The sequence below is a fragment of the Xiphophorus couchianus genome, chromosome 17, assembly GCF_001444195.1.
Source record: "Xiphophorus couchianus chromosome 17, X_couchianus-1.0, whole genome shotgun sequence".
Taxonomy (NCBI): Eukaryota; Metazoa; Chordata; class Actinopteri; order Cyprinodontiformes; family Poeciliidae; genus Xiphophorus; species Xiphophorus couchianus.
This window is the reverse complement of record NC_040244.1, coordinates 13,473,965-13,492,793: the sequence shown is the minus strand read 5'-3', so window position 1 is coordinate 13,492,793 and position 18,829 is coordinate 13,473,965. Positions and strand designations below refer to the sequence as shown.

At 41.0% G+C, this 18,829-nt stretch overlaps 2 protein-coding genes across 2 annotated transcripts; one reads left to right on the top strand and one right to left on the bottom strand.

The window, feature by feature from the left end:
- Positions 1-10,999: 10,999 nt before the first annotated feature.
- Positions 11,000-12,820, bottom strand: phax (phosphorylated adaptor for RNA export). Its single transcript, XM_028044211.1, has 2 exons — positions 12,650-12,820; positions 11,000-12,521 (listed from the first exon to the last, which is right to left on the bottom strand). Exon 2 carries the CDS (start codon positions 12,513-12,515, stop codon positions 11,283-11,285), a length of 1,233 nt encoding a protein of 410 aa, XP_027900012.1. The 5' UTR covers positions 12,516-12,521; positions 12,650-12,820; the 3' UTR covers positions 11,000-11,282.
- Positions 12,821-13,126: 306 nt separating this feature from the next.
- LOC114161119 (mitochondrial-processing peptidase subunit beta-like) lies at positions 13,127-18,829 on the top strand. Its single transcript, XM_028044210.1, has 13 exons — positions 13,127-13,270; positions 14,317-14,454; positions 14,531-14,617; positions 14,699-14,828; positions 14,915-15,113; positions 15,244-15,323; positions 15,698-15,810; positions 16,668-16,811; positions 16,911-17,071; positions 17,159-17,244; positions 17,312-17,400; positions 18,423-18,498; positions 18,737-18,829. The coding sequence occupies exons 1-13, from the start codon at positions 13,142-13,144 to the stop codon at positions 18,799-18,801; spliced, it is 1,497 nt and encodes a 498-aa protein (XP_027900011.1). The 5' UTR covers positions 13,127-13,141; the 3' UTR covers positions 18,802-18,829.

Below are 18,829 nucleotides of genomic sequence, written 5' to 3'. Positions count from 1 at the left end.
CAGAAAGGTTCACAACATGCAAAGAAAAGCGTTCATCTTTAAACCAAATAGATGCCGATTTTAACATGCATATCTAGACTTTGCTTTCATGTTTTTTAAAACTTTTTCTCTCTACATATTATAAAGTTAAAAATTGACCATCATTCTTCATGTATTTCTTCATGTAAACTCCTACTCTGGTGGAAAACATCCATTTTTGGGTCACACCATCAAATCAGCATCTTTGCTGAATTTCCTTCTTGTTTGTATTCTGACATAGATTTCAAAACTGCAATAGGAAATCCTTTTTAAGTAAGAATAAGTGTCTCCCTAAAATATTTGAAGCATAACTATGAATTACCCTAAAACTAACACAATTAACTATTAATGAAAATCATCTGAAATACTATCCTGCTGGGATGAATTTATTCACCACTGTGGTTTGAGAGTGCGTAGAGTTTATACAGTTTCAGAAAATGTCCATCAACAGATGATTGCGAGCATTTAAGACGAGCATTAAAATCCGAGAAATGGCACAATCTTCAGACGGTATAATCAAAGCGCACACAAACCTCCCAGCCGCTGCTTTAGAATTCATAAAGAATTCCCAAATCCCCCAGTCTCTCTCTGCAGCCCCAAGTTAAGGAAGATAGAAATACCGACTTAGAAGTTCCTGATGTGGTAACTGATAAATACAGAAAGTTTCCCCTAAGAAAGACACATTAATATGGCTCCTATTTATAGCTCTTGATGCATTTTTTTAAATCAAATTTTACAGCTCAAATATTTGATTTTACTGATTTAAAAAAAATATGCATAAATAGTAGGAAAAGGTAAACGATTTATCAATAAGTGATTTTTTTTCTTATCAAATTAGTTCATTATTTTCTTTTTGAACAATAATTATATTAGTGAAAATACAATGTGATGTACAGCAATGCCATAATTTACTATATAAAATTAGGTTTTTAATATTAATCTAAAGACTTTCCACTTTGAACTCTTCCACTAGTGGGAGTGTTGTGTGTTTAGGTTGTAATTTACAGATTAAGTCATACATCTCACAGGAATAATAGCTCTGCTGCTTACGAGAGTCAGTGTCACAATGTTAGGATTCAGAGGCCAGTGTTTATAATATAATAATGTAATTATGGAGCTGACTGTGAGCGCAGCTTTTATGTCATGTGTCATAATTCTGCACCAGAAAAACCATACGCGGTAAATCAGGATGTGAACAATGGCTGAATATTCTGTCTGTAGCTGCATTTCAATTATAAATGTGTCCAATTTATATATATATTCCCCTACAGTTGAGAAAACACAATTTTGCAATCACAGTGTCTCCAGTAAAAAAGAAATCAAATTAAAATTATGTGCGAGTAAGCTTGTTCACGCAATAAGTCATCGTCAGCCTCTTAACACTTCCTGTTATCTTCTTCTGTTCCCACCAGCAGGAACGTCCGGTTGTTGATCATGTGACTTGTGCGATGCGAAAAAAATGTTTCCGTTGCAGTTTTGCAAAATACACCAATTTCCACACAGCTGCAAAACCACCTTATCCTAGCATGAAAACTTTGTATCAAGCTTGTGTTTTTTTCTAAACTGGTGTTTTTTCATGAAGCAAATTCATTTTTGTAATTTAAATTTAGTTTTATGGTCAGTAAAGCACATTACATCACAATCCCACCGCTCTTAGCACTGACTACACATTCAAACAGACTCCTCCACCAAAACAGCTGCTGCTATTAGTTGTGCTTTCTTTTAATTAGCTTCCTTCATCTTATGATTTTGCGACAATGCTGTCGGCTCCCATTGCTGAACAAACTTTAAAATCCGTCCGTAGACTGCTCTACACACCGTTACTTCCTTAAACAGTGAGCTACTGCGTGACGTCAACGTTCTTATTCTGCGCATTCGAGTCGCTTTGGGGACGTAAGCCGCTCCCACAGATGTCTCTTTTCCATGGGGTTAAATTATCCACACCGTAGAGCACACTGGATTATAAGACGGACTGTGAATGAATGGTCTATTTTCGATCTTTTTTCATACATAAAGCGCACCGGACTATAAGGCGCATTAAGCGAAACAAAATCGTATAAGTCGGTCAAAGCACAATATGTATTACTCCGCGACGCTCCTGACTACGGTAGCTGTAATGTAATGTAACTACATTTGGACAGAGCGCCGTGTACCACACAAAATCGCTTCGAGATCAGTAAGCCACAACCACAATTAATCCATATTAACTCACTAGAGGGGACGGTTTTACTCCAGAAAAATAGTTAAGGCGCTCCGGATTATTGATCAAATTGAAGTGCGCCTTATAGTTGGGGAAATACAGTAGTGCGAATTACAACGCAAAAAATAAATGTAAAAACATTGGATTTCAGAAAAAGAAAAATCCGTTCCTTCTCTAGTTGATCCAGATGTTTTCCACGTCACATTGTGTACAGATGTGCTCCCACACATGTGCTGCTGGTTTCTGGAAACAGATCGGCATCCTGACGTCCGATCTTGGAAGATGCTTCTCAGCGTTAGTCCCAGTCGTGGAAAACCCCCTGAGGAGGAGCGTTTTAGTCGATTGCGACGATCCAGAGCCACAGGAGACACTCAAATCTGTTCAAATGCTTATTTACTCTCAACCTCTAGCTCGTGTTATGCGGCCCTGTAATAATAGAGTTTTCCCGCCCACCATTATGAGCTTTTAGTAATTTTCCGTGGGAGGAAAACAAAAGCGCTTGGCAGCAGTTGTGTGACTGTGTTGGTGACTAATATAGCGGCTAATCTGGCTTTCTTGCAGGCTGATGTTGCTGCTCTGGAGGCTATTTTTAGCCACAGTGATTCATTTGAGGAAAAGAACAATATTTCTCTGACCTCAGAGAGTTGCTGAGATTAATTGAGGATGAGTGTGTTCAAAAGCCTGTTTAATTAAGAGGCGGGCGCACTTGCATCCCTCATCTACTCCACAGCGCTATGCTTTGTACTCCGGGTATATAGCATGGGTGGAGAAAGACTTTTACTTTTGCACAGAGATGGATATGAGTTAGATTAATCTCACGGCGTCGGCTTGCTGGCGGTGATTTAACGAGCCGCTTAAACGGATTTAGAGCAATTCATATGAAAAATGATCCCCGACTAATATTCGACCAGTCTCATGAAATTATTCACACCCTTTGAAATTTTCCACTTTATTTCACCTTGCAGCCACATACTTTGATTATTTGATGTCCATAACTTAAAAAGTCACCCAATAAATAAATATGCACTAAAAGTCTTTGTTATCAAAACTTTGAAAAAAAGCCGGGATATTTTTTAGAAACACAAAAATCCCTAAAAAAAAAAAAAACTACCGCCTTTTCTGCCGAATTAATAATCTAAGTTCTTATTTTTTAAATTTTGATCATTATCATTTGTTGGTAAATCTTAATTAACTTAGATGTTTTGTCTGATTATCAATTTTGGACACACTTATACACATTTTGCACATTTCTTAAATGTTTTTTGACTTTTTGTAGAATGTGTGCTGCTACTGCAATGTGTTTTAATTTTTGCATAATTCTTCCATTTATCCTTTATGTTTCCTTTCAAACATTCAGTCCTCCGGTCGATTTTTGGGCAGCACAGTGTTTCATTAGAATTTTCCATACATTTTATTTGGAGGCACAGAAGACATGCCTTGAGACGTATGCCCTAGTAAAATTGATATTAGGATATTAGCTGCATCTCCAATGACCGTATAATTGACATAACAAAAATACATTTTGAAAAAACTCCTGTTTTTCTACAAAAAAGTTGAGGCGGTACAATGAGGTGTTTTTTGTTTTAAGTTAATTTTATTTGGTCGTATCAAAATTGGTTTGCAATGGAAACATTTTTTCTACACACGATCAACAACCGGACGTTGCCACTGGCGCAAACTACGAAGAAGAAGACGACAGGAAGTGGTAGGAGCGTTGCGGTGCAGCATGTTTACGTGAACAAACTTATTCAGGTGAGATTTTAATTGTGTTCCTTATTAAAGGGAAACAACTCAGTTGTGAAATTGTGTTGTTTTTTTTAACAGTATTTCTACTGTCGAAAAACACAATTTCCCAATGTTGACAAAGTTATGCGCACATTTGTAAACGCAGCTACCTTCGCGTCAGGTGCTTTTTCAGAGTTGACCACGGTTTTAAAGCAGACATACAGTGTTTTGTTATAAATAACCTCCAGAGTTCCCTTTGGTGATCACCTGAAAGTTAATAGGAGTTAATAAGTTGGGTTTTTTCCCCTGCCTTTTTCTCGTTTCTCATCTCCTTTTTCTACAATTTTAACAAAAACATTGGTTCTATTTAGATCACGTTAGTACTTGGGAACAGGGACAGTCCTAACCTGTTTGGTGTCTGGGGCCAACATGCCCCAATGTGACATCATTTAGATTACCAGGCACCATCATAGAAACACACTCAAAATTTCTTAGAATATTTTATTTGAAAAATGTGGGAGAAACAAAAATAATTCAGTAAGCACACACAGCAAGGCATGTATACATGACATATACTATACAGTTAAAAGTATACAATACAAACATAAAAACTAAACACTATAGAAAATAAATACAATCGCACCATTAGTCAAATATCTATATAATTATGAGTTGCATTTTGATCAAGACACAACTATCACTGCACAATTGTCAATTAACATCTTTTTTTTTTTTTGGTAAATAAGACAATTTTGACTATTGCACTTCAAGAAACCCAAATTAATTTACACAACTGTTATAAAAAGTCCTACTTTTTGTGAAATAATTACTTTTCAAGCAAGAAATTGGCCAGAGATTTAACTGCAAAACTGTTTACCGATGCCGCCCTGAAGCAGAAGCCACCCTGGGCGTCTGGCCACATATTAGAAACCGCTACCGTTTGGCAACAGCAAAAACCTAAAAAGGTACAAATAACGTTAACTAAAGACGCCAGTTTATAGGTCACTGACAGCTTCTGCCTCACCGGGAACTTTTTGATGTCATCTCACAGCACGCGTTCCCGGTGACCTACATCCTCCCCGATGCGGGCCACAAATGTGAGCCGTGCGGACTGCCAAGAGCGCTTTAGGGAACACACCAGATTCATCTTAATGGTGCGCCAGTCTGGGCGATTACACACTGGTCGACATAATAGAAGCCTGGCATGACGGGGGCGGAGAAGTCATCCGTCAGATTAATGAGACTGTCCTCCGGGCCACCGGGCGGCCCTAGCCAAAATGTTTAGTGGAGAGCGAGCTGTGAAGAGAGTTATCGAACTGGACAAGGCTCTCTAGAAAAAAGGAATGACACTGCAGTTTCAAGATACTTGACAGTAGGCTATTTTTGTTTCACAGATTCCCACATATCTGGAGGTAATTATCTTGTAACAAAGCTATCCAAATCAGGCTGAACAAAAACTTTTTCATTTGTAGCAAGTTTTCAGAGATCTTTGTGATGATGGCATCACACAGCTCTAGGAGTTTTTGTCTGAGAATGTGCTTTTCCAAATGAAAACCAAAGTAGTGATGGAGAGTAGTGATTGCTCATCCATCTTGGATGCAGGCAGGCCTATTGTTTCCATGCAAACGACTTCAAACTGGGCCATTAATAGCGATCCCAGAGCAATCTGTCAGTCTGAGTCGATGCTTGACAAGAGAATCTTATTAACTGACCTGTCCTGCACTTTTAAGTTCAAGTGCCTCGTCTGTCACAAGAATATATAAGAATGTATGTTACTAGCAAGACTGTGAAAAGTTTGCATCTCTGCTTTCCACTCTGTTGGTTGACACTTCTATGCATGCAATTGAAATTAAAAGTTTAGTGTTGAATATTTTAATTTCTTTCTCGTTTTAATTAGGACTTGGCATTAAAACTGAAGTGTGCAGAAGCCCTGAAAGGCAAAAAAACAAAAGAGGAAGAAAATGTCCATTTCTCTAGATCTGGCTGGATGGTATTTTTCTTCACTTTAAAAGTCAAGTAAGAACGTGACTTACTTGCACGTTAAAATATTTACAAAAATGTTTTATTCTCCTTGTGGAAGTTTTTTTTTCCTATAGAAGAGAATTAAAAAAATTATGATGCAAAAAGTTTGATCTATTATTTTGCTGTTAATCATTTCTGACTACAAAAGAATTTTTCTCTACCAAGAGAGTAGGAAAAATGTTTTCTCAAGTCTTGTTTTTCATGCTTAGGTTTCTTCTTCTTGTCTTCCAACACACACGGAAAAGAAAAAAAAAAATTGATTTTTTAAAAAGTCTTTTTTTCCACGTCAGCCCAGAATGCCAAGATTCTGTCATGAAATATTTCCAAGTTTTTTTCCCCCGTTATCATCCAACAAGGAAAAGAAAATATATATATTTTTTGTCTTTTCCAGTTTTATTTTTTTCTTCTCATCGTGCAAATAATTATTTTTCTCCTTTCCTGTGTGTGATGGTTGAGAAGAAGAAGAAAAAGACTTTCAAAAATTTTAAAATCAATTTGTTTTCCATCTTGTCATTAAGCAAGGAAAAAAATAACACTTAAGATACATTTTTCTTTTCCTTTCTATTGTAGAAATGAGCAAAATTTATCTTATAGTCAGAAAGACTTTATAGAAAAAATCTTTCTGACTTTTTCTATAAATTTTACACCTTTTATCCAGGTGTAAAATTGATCAAATTTCACACATCACAATATTTTGTACTCCTCTCCAGGCAAAAAGTTTCTGGAGAAAAAACCAAAACTAAACAAAACTTGACAATATTTGAATCTAAGCTTTTTGTTATTATTGTTATTTTCAGATGAAAAAAATAAAATTCAGTCAGACTGATAAAAGTATTAAAAAAAAAAAAGCTCTTCCCTTGCCTGTCCGGGCTTCCGTAGAAGCTGTTATTAAAATGCCAGAGTTTTTACATTATTGGTCTTCCAACATATGAACTGTTGTCTGAGAGACTAAACACATGAAAATCCAGGAAATGTTGGCGTAAGTTCAAGCTAATTAAATTATTTTGTATATCAAAACAGTTAAAATGGGCATAAACGGTCCCTTTGAACAGTTTCACATATGCACATGAAAACTGGTGCATATGTACTAGGCCACAATGCAAGCCAAAAAGGGGCCAAACCTGAAGAATTTTCATAACAATGGTGACCATGCTTTTTTTTTTTTTTTTTTTTTAGATCTAAAGAAAATTCCAACTGGGGATTCTCGTCTTGCTTTGCGTCAGTAATCTGCTCTATTAAGTCCACCTGTGCCTCTGAAATAGTACATTTCCCTTTGATTCCAAGCGGGGAGAAAATCGAAGAAGTGAGAAATGTGTACATCTGCCACTCGCAGAATGCTTCCACATTTAAACCCAGTCATTATCAGTTGACATTTCAGAATTACACGACAGTACATGAGGTTTCCTTCCTGTGAAATTCTAATTAAGGTTTCCTGAACGTCACAGCAGGAATGACCTGCTTTGCCGTATAATCAGCAGTAATTGTGTCGCAGAAAGATGGTGCATTGCAAGAGTAGAGGCATAAATACTGCTGGCACAGTTGGCTGGTAAGCCAGAACTAAAAAGGTCACCCACGTCGAGGCATGAGGAACTGAAGGGAATGCTTGGGAAGACGCCCCATCTAGTTCGTGAAAAGGGAGGAAATTAAAAAGGAAACCGGTGGCTTTGGAGCTGCATTTAGACACAGAGGCTTCATACCCACTCAAATATATTCTTAGGTAACAAAAAGACAACACAACTAAGATTTCAAATCACTCCGGTTGCTCTACGTTTTGCTAGTAGTTGCTGGAGAGACAAAGAGACATATCCACTCCTTTTAGTCTAGACATTAAATTATGTCCCTTCTGTCCCCATGTTTTAAGTAACAATCAGCAAGTTTCTTTTTGTTTCAGCAGAGCAGTGGTTTCCGGCGCACCATGAAAACTGGTTTTGGAAAGGTTAGAGGAATAATGTAGAAGAGGTCTACCTCCAAATCCATCAACTTCGAGTCAAATCAGTGACTAGATATTTAAACTTAGACACAGTTTGGCGTTCCAGCAACACATTTGAGCTTAACTCAACCAATTTTGTCTAGTTGCGTGGTTAAATATGGTCAGTCATCCATTTTGGCAAAGAACGAGTCAATTAAAAATAAAAAAGACACCTATGATTAGTGTATGTAGACTTTGCACTGTGGACTGTCCAGAATAACTATGCAACACGGAAGAAAAATAATGATGTAATTCAATCTTCTGCACCCAATTCTTGGTTTCAAAATGAATTTGACATTGGACTACCTCAAAATTGGTCAATTTAACTTCAAAGCAACGTCTAGATAACTAGTCAAGTCAAATTTATTTGTATATCACATTTCAGTAACAAGGCAGGTGAAAGTGTTTTACACCAAGCTACCAACGAAAACACTAAAGCTGACTCCACAGGCAAGGCAGCAATCAGGTCTGGTTGTGGCAATTAAAATTAAACCAAACGTTTGCCTTACTCCCAGTTCATTCATGGTTTGGGTAGCTTTTAGTCCCTAAATAGACAAAATAATAATTGCACATAAAACATCTGATATCAAGGTCCTTGCAAACAAAATATCCAGGTTTGTTTTCCAGAAACCATAGCAGGAATTAATCTTACAGTCTCCCCCAGAGCTGACATACTTAATGAATGTGATCCGTTGTCTCTTCACCACTCCCAACTGGGTCACCTTTGTTTCACAGAAAGAGATGAGTCACTGCCTCTTCTCGATAGTCATCTGATGATATTATCTAACTCATCTTTGGTGCTGTACTCTGGGCCAAATTCTGTAGCTGAGAGGACATGCTACAGGGGAGAGAGAGACTGGTCAGAAAGAGATCCTAGTCTTTCTTCGGTCAGAGTGCAAATCTGTGGTGGACAGTGACGGAAACCCCTCCTGATGTCTCTGAGATTTGCTCCGACAGGTACAAAACGTCACTTCTGCTTTTCTGGTCATTGCAAGACACTAAAGAGCTCACGGTGGGACATGCTAAGTAGTGAGTAATCCGTCTGTGTCACAGATGAACTGGGTCACCCAAAGATACCAGCAATTCAGCTCTGGTCTTGTTTGATCCAAGGGAAATAAGAAATGGCGTGCTGTATCCAGGCAACAAGTTCGTTGCCAGGTGACAGATACAGAGGCCCTGAGACCAGAGACAGTGGGTAACAAATCCACATGAATAAGATGAGGCAGAATATCACTCACCTCCTGCAGCGCACCAAGTTCTTTGATAATCCAGGCTTTGATCACTTTTGCGATTAAAGTAAATATCTCATTTCTACTCAGGGTGACAAATGAGATAAACCACAGCAAAACATCAGAGGACGTGACAGTAATACACCCCGGTCTCCTTACCTTTTTGTAGACTTAATTAGCTTGCTTTTTTTTTTTACCACTTACTGTACCTCGGAAAAGTATTCTCACCCTACAATCTCACAACATTGATGTGCTTCTTGTTCTACAGTATACTCCCTACATAAAATCCATTGCAACCCAATGCCCTACATGCAAACTGACAGAGATCATTAAACAGAGAAACAGCCTAGAGGCTCATGCTAACTCTAGGAGCGACATAGATGCACTGCTCAGGTGGGAGAATATACCAACCAGCTAGTTGTCAGACATGTCCTCTCCAAGTTGAGAGAAGCTGTATTTGCAGTGAAAAGGGATTTGGCTCAGAGGAGTTGGTTGTGTGGGGTAGGAATACTTTTTCAAGGCGATGTCGTAGCAACAGATTATCAGAGAAAGCACATCCACAAGCAACTCAGACAGTCGCTAAGTGACGGGATTATGAAGCGTGCCTCTGGGCTTTCATGTGGCAGCCATGAGCGGACGTAATGATCCTCTGCAACGCGTTTCAGGCGACAAATCCACCGCCGCCTTTAAACGCTCCCTCAGTTTCTGGGTTTCTGTCAGACCATGGGAAACTTTACTTTGATTTAGGCTCAGCCGTCAGTTGAAGCCATTTGTGAGGCGAGATTTAAACGTTTAACTTAAACGAAGCAGAAATTGCTTCCTGAAACGTTACAGCTTCTCTTAAACAGGGCATTACAGGCGCACTAATGCGTGCATTTTGCCTTTATAGAAAAATATCCACCAGTGATTCTTTATTGAAGCTAATTCTGCTTTCGATTTATTATGGAAGTTGGAATTCAGATCTACGAATTCCATCTGTAGCAGCCGCTGATGTAATCACAACCAACGATGTTATGAATTTATCAATTTTAAATGTAAAGGCAATGATGTAACTGCCAAATAATACAAGGTTTTTGAGCCAACAACATAATTTGCTATTAAAGTAATATATTTAAAAATTTATAGTAAATACAAGACTTTTTTTTTACAGTTTCCCTGACAAAATAAGTATAGCGTATGTCATGGGCAGGTTGGAGGAACTAAGCCACTCCACAAATTTTTCTCTATCTATTAGAGGAAAGTAGTGCACACAACTCCAGTGCAAAAAAAAGGGGTGTGGGGGGAAGTAGGGTTATTCTCCCCCACCCCTAACATTATACTTTATATATATTTCCGTTCTCTCTTTTCTAATGTTCTCTAACAAAATTGCTGGATTTATAATGAGTATAAATCACAAACGGATGGACTTCATTTGCTAATGATGTGAAATCTGAGGTTATTCACGGAAATCAGAATAAACTGGACTATAAAATTCTCATTGCTCTTAAAAAAATTGTATTTGTAAATAAAAAACAAGTATATATTTTTTTATGCTCTTGTCTGTATGTAATGTTAATCGCAAAAATGTATCAAAATACAAGGTTGTGGTTGGAGCGTGACAAAATGTAAAACGTTCAAGGAGACGTTCTGTTCTGGTAAGTAGCATGTCTGCCACCTAGTGGGCTTTTGTCGGGACTGCAATAACTATAGTTCATCCTTGTTGTGGAGTTTGCACCGTGCCTGAACAGAACTCCAGAGATGCTGCATTGTTGATGCAAACTTCCGGCTGTTCTTTTTCTAACTGGCAGCGTTGAGAAAGGCCATCATTGGCTGGGTTAAATATTACTGAATCATTAATGCTTTGTAATGAGTTTAATAGATCAGAATCCAACCTCAGCTACAATGATAAAGCTCACTGTAGTTGGAGAAAACATCAAAAGGTTCAGACAAAACTTATTTAAAGGCAATGATCATATCAAGCCAGAACCCCCACAAAAAAAATTTCAGCACAGATTCTTTTATTACAAACAAAAAACAGACACCAGAGTCGGAGAGTTCGATGTTCTCCAAAATGCAGTGCTTTCAGTGTGCCATTTTCACTGTAGTTAAGAGTTACTTTTGTTCTCGCTGTAATCCCCCCTCAGAAGACCTCCAGGTCTGCAGAGTTGTAAACCACAGGCATCTCCTCAGTCCCAGCAGCAGCCTCCTCCTTCGCCTCTTCCTCTTCCTCCATCTCTCCCTCCGCAGGCTCCTCCAGCGACTCCAAGGCCTCGTTGGTGTCGCTGGCGAACGTCTCCCTGGAGACATCGTCATGCTCCTGCAGGTTCAGCGTGCCGATGGCCTGCTTCATCTTCTTGGCCAGCAGGTGCCGCCTTCGCTTCTGCGCCGCCTTCTTGCTCTTGCAGTCCCTCTGGTGCTCCTCCAAGAAGATCTTCTTGATCTGGGTCTTGCTGACGCTGGGCATGTTCTTCAGCAGGTTGAGGAACACTCCGCCAGGTGTTCGCCGCCTGCTCCCGTCCATAGTGTACATGCCACCGTTTTCCTCCAGCGTGGCAGTCTCTCCCAGCAGTTCTATGGCTTTTTTCTTCCCAACGACCCGGACCACTCGCTCGATCAGTTCTTTCTTCGGCTCCTGCAGTCTGTACGCGATCTCCTCCACCACCTTATCGTCTGGGTCGTCCTCTGTGATCTCATACCGGCCCTTGATGTGCATCTCGGCTTTAGGTCCTATTCTGTCTTTGGCAGGCCGCTTTCTCTTAGCGTCACCCCCCGCTCTGTCCTCTGACCCTCGGCCTTTCATGTAATCCTCCAGATCAGCATCCAGCATGCTCACCTCTCCTTCCTGCCTAGACTGCCTCTCCATCTCCCTCTCCTTCTCCATCATCTTCCGAGCCAAGACGAAGTTATAAGTCTCAACACTTCTGCTGGCCATGCTGACGCCCTCCATGCCAAACACACCCAGCTCCGCGGTTATGGCATCCTGGCACTGCTCTTGCACCACTGAGCCCCAGATGTTGTTCACCTTGCGGCTTCCAGGCGCCCCGCAGGCGGACACGGGGGGCGGACCGAACCGCGCGGGACAGGCGGCCGCCGGCGGCGGGGCGTTTGACACCTTTAGCCGCTTTCGACGCCACACAGCGGCCTCCTCGTCTGACGAGTCCGCGTCACTGTCGCTAGACTCCGCCGCCTTGGCGGAGCTCCGGTAGGCGGCGGCGGGAGGCTGGTTAACAGCAGCGGGTCTGGGCTGGAAGGAGTCCCCGCCGAACGCCGAAAGCCCCCGAACTCGCGCTAGTTCGGCCGCAGCGCCACCCATCTCAGAGTCCGAGCCGGAAATTTCTCCGTCTTCCAGGCCTCCGTCCATCAGCTCCGCCATGTTTTCCTGAAAGCCAGTGCAAAGACAGACAGTCTTCAGTATCGCACCAAAGTTCAGAGCACCTGACAGCGGTTCAGCTAATCCCAACACCCAACAGCTGCTAATAACGCAGCTGAGATGAAAGTTGAACTCACCAAAAACTAAACTAAAGCGTCACCCGGATACCGTGAAATATCTGGCTGTAGCTACATAAGAGAGGACTTTGGTTTCTCCAACAACTATAAGGACTTGGCGCACAGCACCGCCTTACAATGCAAGAAATTCGCGCTAGGCTAACCTCGTACTTCCGCTTCCCAGCTCTAGCCCTTTCAAAATAAATGTTAACTATTATTACTAGATGTGTTTGTTTGCTGAGAGTTGTAAATCAGATCAACGCGTCCGTCTGAAAGAACATGAAAAAAATGGTTCCACGTGTTCCTAAAATGTTTGCACCGACCCATAGATGGAATTGCATATTATGTGGGTATCGTTTACATCTTCGTGACTGTCAAAACTGTCAATTCACTTTTTAAACACAATTTTAACATTGTTTAGAAGGAAGGCAACATCACAGTTTATGTAATTTGTTTTTAAAAATTGTTCATACTGTAGACATTTGTACGGTCTTATTATGTAAAACTTGACGGATGTTGCGTTGGCCCCACGCTTGCGCAGTGTTACAAATAAACAATATGGCGGCGTCCTTACAGCGCCTCACGTCAGCAGGGAGATATCTTCTTCAAAGATGTTTAGTGAAGACGCGTTGTCCTAACGGGGTAAGCAGAGTGCGCTATGCGTCTCTTTCCTGCGTTTCTGCGTTGTTGTTTTTCTTGTAGTTGCTATGCGCAGAATAATGGAGTAAAACCTTACGGTAAGGTTTTACAGGATCTTTTTGTTATTCATTTGGAATGCTTCCTGTCTGCTTCCTCGGTTTAATAAACCAAAGCTGTGGCCATTGGCTGTTAATTATAGTGCTGAGTGATTAAAAACTCACATAAGTTGTTTAAATCAAGCATCATCATCATCATGACTTGCCGTTTACAGAGGCGGGGCTTAGTAATTTTGGGGCCCAAGTCAACCTCCATACCCCCTCACCCCCCCTGTCATCCCATGTCTATACTTTTTGTTCTTACTTTAAGAGTTGAGTTAAGTTAATCTTTATCTGTGAGTGCTTGCAATTTCTAGTTGCTTATCTAGAGACTAAGGATTTTAGACTGTGGGATTTTGGGGGGATTGTAACGGTTTTCAGGTTATGATAGAAGTTATCAAAATTTTCCCCTATGATATGATAGCTGATGGCCTGTTTAAATTTCTTACTTTTTTTTTTTTTTGCAGTCATAAATTAATTTATTTAACCTGCTGTGGTCAGATGAGACCAAAATCAAACTTTTTGACTTGCATGCAAAGTCATGTGTGTGTGACAGAAAACTAACACTGTACACCATCTCCATGGTGAAACATGGTAGTGGCAACATTATGCTGTGGGGATGCTTTTTAAAAAAAAAAAAAAAATTTAAACATGAATAGGAACACTGGTCAGTTAAAGTAGGAAATAAAGTAAATGCCCCAAAATAGGAAGTTAAAAGATTTTAAAAGAATGAGTTCTACAATTTAAGAAAGTTGTAAGGGCAAGATGAATAATTACTACAACATGAAACACCCAGAACTAACAATTTGGTTGGATTTGTTTCTCATAATTAAGAAAAATCTAAACCGAAATGATTAAATACTCATGCTTGCAGTTTTTGTAAATATTCATGAATATCTGCAGGGATTTGCCTAAATAATTTCTAAGTCCACCTTTCACTTTTGTCCTGTTCAGCTTCCTGTTGGACCCCGGCGACTGTTGGCTACTCCGGCCGCTCAGCAGGTGGCGCTAAATGTCCCTGAAACCAAAGTGACCAGTTTAGAGAACGGTCTCCGGGTGGCTTCAGAGGACTCTGGACTTACAACCTGCACTGTGAGTCAAAGGTTCTCCGCCTGAAGTCCCAAACATTTCTAAGTAGACGGGAACATTCATAAATGCCTCCTTCCAGGTGGGCTTGTGGATAGACGCCGGCAGTCGCTATGAGAACGAGAGGAATAACGGCACAGCACACTTTCTGGAGCATATGGCATTTAAGGTGAGAGAGCGCAACGTTTTTCTGCCTCGTTCCTCCCTGGATAAACGGGCGAGCTGATCGGCGAGTCCAACTGTCCCGCAGGGCACCAGGAAGCGCTCTCAGCTGGACCTGGAGTTGGAGATCGAGAACATGGGCGCTCACCTGAACGCCTACACGTCCCGGGAGCAGACGGTCTACTACGCCAAAGCTTTCTCCAAGGATCTGCCGCGAGGTGCGGAACAGGAAAAAGCCAGTCGATCGAAAAGGTTCGCCGAGCCGAGCGTTCTTGAGCCGGCGTCTGTTTTCTTTTTGCCCCAGCTGTCGAGATCCTGGCCGACATCATCCAGAACAGCACGCTGGGCGAGGCGGAAATCGAGAGGGAGCGAGGCGTGATCCTGAGGGAGATGCAGGAAGTGGAGACCAACCTGCAGGAAGTGGTTTTTGACTACCTGCACGCCACAGCGTACCAGTCCACAGCACTGGGCAGGACCATCCTGGGCCCCACTGAGAACATCAAGTAAGATTTCCCTCAGTCCAGGTAGCTGACTCTAACTCTGATTTAGTCCTTCTAGTGATCGTTGTGTGTGTGTGTGTGTGTGTGTGTGTGTGTGTGTGTGTGTGTGTGTGTGTGTGTGTTTGTTATCCAGGACGATCAACAGAGGAGACCTGGTGGAGTACATCACTACACACTACAAAGGACCCAGGATCGTGTTGGCAGCTGCTGGAGGTCTGACTACTTCTAAATCACCGACACTTTCTCATGTCCATGAATGCAGCAACACCACTGGGCCTTTAGGGATACATTTATTTTCTAACTTCAATGAGTTTAATCATCAAGAATTAATTCAACGTGTCTTAATTTCCCTGTCATACCCACTCAAACACATGCAGTAAGGTTTCATGCTCTACCGTACACTATTTTAAAATTTTATTTAATCTATCAACAAACTTCGGGTTTGAACCATCAGGGTTCGTTTAAATCATTTCTTTTACTCCTGACATGTGGTGGCACAGGAACAGGTTCCAGAAGATGAGAATGTTTGTTGGTTCTTTACAGAGTTCTGGGTTCTGACCCAGATTTCTGCCTTTCCTCCTGATCAGGCGTTTGCCACCAGGAACTCCACAGTTTGGCCAAGTTCCACTTTGGAAGACTTCCCAGCCGGGATCAAGGCGGAGCCCCAGCTCTTCCTCTGTGCCACTTCACAGGAAGTGAGGTAAGAAGCCGTCTTCATTTTTTTCTTGAACTACTGGAGTTGTGGAAAAAAGACAGCATAATCTGGAGTTTCAAAGCTTTCTAATACTAACTACAGTTAAAATATGAATAAAACCAGTAATTTGGGCTCTGATGGTCTTTTTGTTGCCTTTATAATGGTTTATAATATTCTAAGTCAGATGCTTTCAATTAAATTCAACAAAGAAATGAATGATTGTGAAAACAACTGTCAGTACGCCCAAGTCTGAGCTTTTACCTCAGATGGAAGAGGCAGTTTTTGCTGGTGTTTGCACATTTCCAGTCATACTTTTAAAGTTAAGCTGCCTTGTAGAAAAATAGGAGTAGAAAACATCTGTTTATTTTCCATGATCATGAAATAACTCAGACCAGACACTTTAGATTTGACAGTGTGGGCTATTTCACTTGTTTTTGGCTAATGGGTAAACCGAGGTCAGATAAATCAGTTCGCATAAACGGGTCAGAGGTCAGATAAATCACAGTGCGCATAAACGGGAATCTTCAGGTAACAAAATTCCAAAAGTAAAAAAAAAATAAATCTGAATTCCAATTTCATGGCATTTGGACTGAATTTAGTTCAAAAATCTTCAGTAAAGTTTAAAACTCAAAATCACAAAGTTGGACAAAAACCCAGGTTTTGATGTGGCAAAAATTAAGGTAATCTGGATATTATCAGTGTAAAAAGCCTTTTTTTTTTCTACAAAGCCTTACAGTTTAAGTTTTAAGATTCTGGAAGAAGACATAAAGTCTGAGAGCTTAATCTCCAATTTTTCTGTTTGCTTTTCGATGTCGTGTTGGAACCCGGTAGAGAAACCGCCAGTCGGTCTGCTTCTGTTCCAGATCCGCGTGCGCGACGATAAAATGCCCCTGGCTCACATCGCTATCGCTGTGGAAGCGGTTGGGTGGTCTCACCCGGACACCATCCCTCTCATGGTGGCCAACACCCTGATTGGAAACTGGGACCGCTCATTTGGTGGCGGTGTGGTGAGTATCAAGGAAGGTTTCAAATGTTCTGTTTCCAAACAGTAAAAATGTGTGACGGACCAGGTGAGGTTGATGGTTGAAGTCGGGTTGTGTCCTCAGAATCTGTCCAGTAAGCTGGCCCAGATGGCCTGTCAGGGAAACCTGTGCCACAGCTTCCAGTCCTTCAACACCTGCTACACGGACACGGGCCTGTGGGGACTCTACATGGTGTGTGAGCCGGGCACCATCAGAGACATGATGCACTTCACTCAGATGGAATGGTGAGCACACTGGCACGCAAACACAGACTAGAATGAAAACAATGGGTTGAAGTCAGAAACGTAACGCCAACGCTTGCTCCTCAACAGGATGTCTCTTTGTACGAGCGTGACAGAAAACGAGGTGGCTCGGGCAAAGAATCTGCTCAAGACCAACATGCTCCTGCATCTCGATGGTAGGTCAGCCTGATGGAGGACCGCACCGAGATGTTGCTTGAGTTAACTCTGATCGGTTCCCTACAGGATCCACCCCAATCTGCGAGGACATTGGCAGACAGATGCTGTGCTACAGCCGCCGGATACCTCTGCATGAACTGGAGGCCCGGATTGACGTGAGTTCCACTCTGGGCGTTGGACGATGAACCTTCAGACAGCTAGTTGATGTAGCTCTCTGTAGAGTCCTTTATGAAATTTATTTATTTCATAAATATTCACTCAAATTCATTGTCCGCTTTATTATGGACAACTCTCTATTGTTGGATTGTACCAGTAGAGCCGCCTTAGTCGCTTGTTGCGTAGACTTGACGATATCTGAAAGATTCAGTGTTTGGTCCAGTGACCTGATGGCTTTAGTCACTACAGATTTGTCAGTTGAGTATCTGTGCTGTGAAGTTCTTGCTCTACATCTCAAAGATGGATTGACACAGCAGTGCACGGTTCATTCCATGTTTAGATACTTGGTGTACATTTTTGTTAGAAGTATCCACCAGAAAATAGCTACACTGTGCTGATAAATTGATGGACATATTCGGATAATATGCAAGGGTGGTCTTTACATGCTGCTCTTTTGGGCCCAATTTGAGATAAAGTATTTCCCTCACATGACCAGCCTGAACAATTGGTAAGAAGTAGCATAGATCCATGAGCAAAAGCTTTCCAGTCTGTCCAGTTTCAGTGATTGTGACTTACTTTGCTAATCTTAGCCTTCTAGAAGTGGTACCTACCAGATGTGGCTTTATACTCCATGAACCTTTGTAACAAGTGCTTATTTAAATCTCTATAATTTTGAACCAGTTAGTCCATATTTTGTGACAATACCAAGGCTTCCTGCCAGTGGATAATGTCCAGTTTTTCTGACCATTCTGTTAGCCAGAGATGATTCCGTATGAAAAATTTCAACCTATATAATGTTGCTGCCGTTCTACTTGTTTACAAAAATAAAGCAACTGAGAAGATGCAAAAGACCCAGTTTCCTTAGCTGTAATAAATGTTTTAACTCCTTATTGTCATTTAGAACAACAGTATGCTCATTGATTTACACTGAAGTATTTTGGGGGATGGCAGTAGCCAGTTTGGCAAAATTGTTGAAATGATTAAATATTTGATAATATTGTGTTTAATCTTTTTGTCACAGACCATTGATGCCAATACCATTAAGGAGGTCTGCACCAAATATATCTACAACAGGGCTCCTGCCATCGCAGCTGTTGGTACGATGCACTTTTTAAATTTTCATTCCAAGTGGAAAAACTAAAAATGGCAACTTTCCTTGACAAAAATGCTCTGTCTATACATATTTTCATAAGATAACATGATGAGGTTTCAAGCATAAGGTGTAAATATTTAAAGTGATAAACTTTAAGTTTGATTAGTGATTATACAAAATGTATCAAGTCTTTCTGCCTAAACTACAAACATCTAGTAATGTGGGGTTTTTTCTTGCTGTAGGTCCAATAGAACAGCTACCAGACTACAACCAGATCCGCAGCGGGATGTTCTGGATGAGGAGCTGAGCGGCACTGCTGAGGAACTGTCAACTAC